Raw genomic sequence first — 4414 nt, forward strand, 5'->3', positions numbered from 1 at the left:
AAAAAAAAAAATGTAAACTAGCAAAAGCCCTGAGTTCAATTCTCAATTACCCCACCATCACCAAAGAAAGTAAAACAAATAAGTTAGTGACATTCTCTAACACATCAGTTTTAAGTTTACTAAGCAAACTATGATATTAGGAATGTATACAAGATATGGAAATGGAGATAGTGAATAAAAAATGATTTTAACACAAATAAAACAAGGGGGCCAGGGAGATGATTCAGTGGAATAAGTGCTTGCCTGGCAAACACAGAGGCCTGAGTTCAATCCCCAGTTCTGTCAAAAAAACAAAGCAAAACAAAAAAACATATAATACGGAAATTATGCTGTTTTATTTTTATGTGAGATATAAGACCAAAAATACATAAGCATCTTCAGCAGATGAAAAGTGGATGAAATCAAACAGGTAAAAGTACAGGAATCAGCCTTAAAGAGAATTATTTTCTCAGACTGAAACAAAGAATGAGTGAACACAAATTCTTAGAGAAGAGGAAAGAGTTGTAACCTTGAACTCTTCACCAAAGCATGCAATATCAAGTGCATCAGACAAACTGAGTCAGGAAAAGTTCTGAACTTTGAAGTACATTTTAAAAATTATGAGTAGAAGCTGCAGAGAATATAAAAACAAAGGTGGGTGGAAGGTGATTATAATAATGGGGTAATGCTCAGCACCCTGGAAGCAATGGCAGGGACAGTCGATGGTGCAGTGTACTCAGCACTCAGTTAATAATAAAACGCGAAAAAACAAAAGGCAAAAAAAAAAGTCCAAGGGCTAGCATGTAAATCACTGAAACTACATAATAATGATATCTAAGGAAGATACTTATCTGAGGGGAAAGAAGCAGGGACCTATAAGATGTCTTGAAAGATATGAGGATGAAGTCACTAGAGTCTGGAGCAAAGTTGTGCAAAAGGAAAGCTGTCACGAGTTTATTATCACAGAAATTTTTCTGCAAATCCAACAATATTAAGAATTATATACAGGCCGGGGAGATGGTTCAGTAGAACAAGCACTTGCCTGGCAAGTGCAAGAGCTGAGTTCAATCCCTGGTTCCACCAAAAAAAAAAAGTAAATAATCTCCTTTCACTAAACCTCCTACAGCTACCAATGGCAGTTTCTCCTCCCCAGTGAAACTGACCTTTATCCCCTACTCATAAATACACCTACTATTACCTAATAAATTACATAAATACATCCTGTCCATTCAGAATATTTTTACAGTGCTTTTCACCTATGTTTTGCTATTAAATTAGAAAGCTGTGATAAACTAGAGGCAGAGTTGGTGTCTATGAATTCTCCGTTCACAGCATTGAGGTTGGGATTTTAAAGCCCATACAGGTGTTTTAAAAACTGGTTTCTTATTAAACAGTCGGTAACTAAGAACATTAACAACCACTCAGAACACAATAGAATAAAAATATGATACCGTATCTGAATGAACAGAAGTATCTCCATGTTTACAACTGTGAAGACAATGTCTAAGAAACAGAATAACATTCTATCAAACAGACATTCCTATTACATGCACTATTTACCCTCTCTGGAGAGCACGCCTGTTAGTAAACCTGCCTTTTGCAACTCAAGTCACCCAAGCCCACATTTTCAGCGCTTCTTTCCTCATCCAGAATCCCTGCTACAAATGCCCCTAGATTCAGTACTTCATTTCCCTAGTTCCCCACGTCCGTCTCTTCACTACCCATTTTCTAGTCTCTCCAGATCTCACTCCTCCTTCCGAACTACTCAGTCCCCACCCCAAAAACGCTCCCGCCCCGGCCCAAGCCCGCGACCCCTCCCCCACCGCTCGGCTCGGGTTCCGCCTCCCTACCCCAGCCCGCCCTGACCCCAGCCCGCCTCACCTGCTCCCGGCCCTCAGGCCCCGCGGGCCCTGTCCGCTCCTCCAGGCGCTGCCTCCCGGGTGGCGCTCGCCGGCGCGAGGGCAGAGGCTGGGGCTGGGGCTGGGGCACCTCGGCCGCCCGCTGAGCCCCATCCTCCCGGCGGGCAGGCGGCTGCTGCGGTCTATCTCGACAGCGGCTCCGCTTCATCACGGAGGCTGGGCCCCGCGGGCGTCAGCAGCGTAACTGTGCCGGCCTCCCACGGCCCCGGGCCGCAGCGCGGCCACGGCAACCACCGTCCGCAGCGACCATGGCCGGGCGTCCGCCCGCAGCCACCGACTCAGCCCGCAGCGCCTCCTCTCCTGGGGACTCGAGAGCCGCGCCCACAGGGCGCTCCTCACGGAGACAGCGGCATCGCCGACGCCTCCTCGTCTACCTCAAAGCACGCGCTCCGCAGCCACCCGCAGCTGCCGGGCCAGCCGCCTCCCGCCAGCCTCCAGCAGGCCCCGCCCCTCGCGCGCGCACACGGACGCCCGCCCGCCACCTCTGAAGGCGCGCGGCGTCCCGCGCACGCGCTGGCGAACTGCAGCTCAAAAGCCCAGCCGCGCGGCCTGAAAAGGGCGGGGCTCCCGGCTAGCTGACTGCAGCTGCGGCTCATTGATTCTTCCTTTCATCCATTTGTGGAGCCTTGTGCCGGACTAAGCTCGTCGACGGGGATCCTAAAACCGAGCTCCAAACGAACGGGAAAAGAGGCCAGAAGCAAAAAGGCCCCTGACACTATTAATCTGAGAAGTACGCAGACACATGCCAACACTCGATAATTCCACATCATATTTGGAGGCAAATCTGCGTCGAAGTGACACGCATACGTCATCCAGCAAATAATGATCAAACGAGACAGGCAGGGCTCAAATTCTGCCTCTTTTGTCCCATCTCTGTTTCCTGCATCCTTCCAAACCAAAAAATACTGTGAAAGGTCCCGTAAAAGAGAAAGGAGTGATGGATTCCTTTGAAAAGGGAAGGGAAAACAAAAAGGCTTCCGGAAAGACCCCCTGGATCCTCCATTGACTGTGAAGTCATCACGTAGTCCAGTCCAGCTTGCCGCACAGCCTGGGCAAGCTGACCTGCCGCCTCCAGTGACTCATCTTCTCCCTGACATGTGGCAGCAATTCTGCCCTCCCTCGCCTCCTGGCTTTAACTGATCTGCCACAACGTCGTATTTTTCCTCTTGGACCTAACCAGAGTTGATTTCCAGAAGCTTTTCCCAAAGGCTTCACCCTTGGTCCTCAGCCTCCTCCCTAAACACTTTCTGTAAATAATAATAGCTAGGATGGTGAAATCCAATTGGATACAAGACATTGCATCCCATTGTCATACACATGAACAAGTCTTAATTTGCATTTAGTACTTCCATTTTACAGTTGAAACAGGCTCAAGTTCTATAATGCACTCAGTATCACACAGCTAGCATGTAGAGCAAAGACTCCAACCAAGGTTAGTTGGTCAGATACCAGAGCTCACACGCAGAATGCTTGACAGCATATCAACAGCCTGCTCCTGAATTCTCTGTCTCCATTCAGTTGCCTGAAGCAGAAACTTCAAGAAGTTCCTAGGCTCCTTCCTACTCCTCCCACCCTCATTTCCAATTAATGACCAAGTTTTGTTCCTTCTGTAACCTCAGGATCTCTCCAGTCTGCCTCCTCTTTCCAACTCATTGACTCCAACTTGCCAACCCTTTCCTTCCAGCACCTGCTTGCCTGGGAAAGCCTTCCAAATGGCTTACCTGCATCCAGTCTCACTGTCTTCAAACACATTAAAAAGAAAAAAAAGGAAGGAAGAAAGAAGAAGAAGAAAAAAAAAACCTCTAAAAAGCTCTCACAAGAGTCTTCATATACTCAGGTATGGCATGATGACACATACCTATAATCCCAGCACTGTGGAAGGTTGAGGTAAGAGAATCAAGAGTTTGAGGGGGCCTGGCCCTAGCTCAGGCCTTTAAGTGGCTGCTTCCACAAAGTTGTCAGCCTCAGGTTGCTGGAGTTCAAACCTCACAACTCTCCCGCTGGCCAAAAGTGCCCGAAGGCATTCAAGGAACAAAAAAAAAAAAAGAGTTTGAATATAAGCATGGCTTAGTGACTCAGCAAAACCATGTCTCTAAATAAATAAGCCAGGCAAGGTGACACACACCTGTAATCCTAACACTGGGAAGACTGAGGCAAGAGGATCGCTATGAGTTCAAAGCCAGCCAGATCTGCATAGCAAGACCCTGTCTCAAAGCAAACAATAAAGAAATAGGTGTGTTTAGGATGTATTTCAGCATGAAGGACCCAGGTTTAATACCAAGTAATGCTGCTACTCACCTCCACAAAGGAATTTCTTTTGGTGTTTTTGTTGTGTTGTGTTTTGTTTTGTTTTGTTTTTAAGATAAGGCCTTTTTTTCCCACATTTTTATCAAGAAACAAATAGCAATGAGACAGTTTCAAATCAAATTGGTAGAATAGTTTCAATAATTAACATATTGCATACTGTCCTCCTAGTGGTTATTTGTTGTACAAGATGCAGACATGATATCCTATTT

The 4414-nt window shown here is 46.6% G+C and overlaps 1 protein-coding gene and 1 pseudogene across 2 annotated transcripts in view; one reads left to right on the top strand and one right to left on the bottom strand.

The window, feature by feature from the left end:
* LOC105743226 overlaps positions 1 to 1427 on the top strand; it is a 39451-nt pseudogene extending 38024 nt beyond the window's left edge.
* The window catches only part of Mast2 (microtubule associated serine/threonine kinase 2), a 379336-nt gene extending 377005 nt beyond the window's left edge, over positions 1 to 2331 (bottom strand). For both annotated transcript variants that reach the window (XM_004639184.2, XM_004639182.2), the window contains exon 1: positions 1861 to 2331. In XM_004639184.2, coding sequence (XP_004639241.1) covers positions 1861 to 2046 — 186 coding nt within the window. In that variant the 5' untranslated portion in view covers positions 2047 to 2331. The remainder of the gene's footprint in view (positions 1 to 1860) is intronic.
* Between the last annotated feature and the right edge of the window lie 2083 nt (positions 2332 to 4414).

Source organism: Octodon degus, unplaced genomic scaffold (assembly GCF_000260255.1).
Source record: "Octodon degus isolate 3935 unplaced genomic scaffold, OctDeg1.0 scaffold00107, whole genome shotgun sequence".
NCBI lineage: Eukaryota > Metazoa > Chordata > Mammalia > Rodentia > Octodontidae > Octodon > Octodon degus.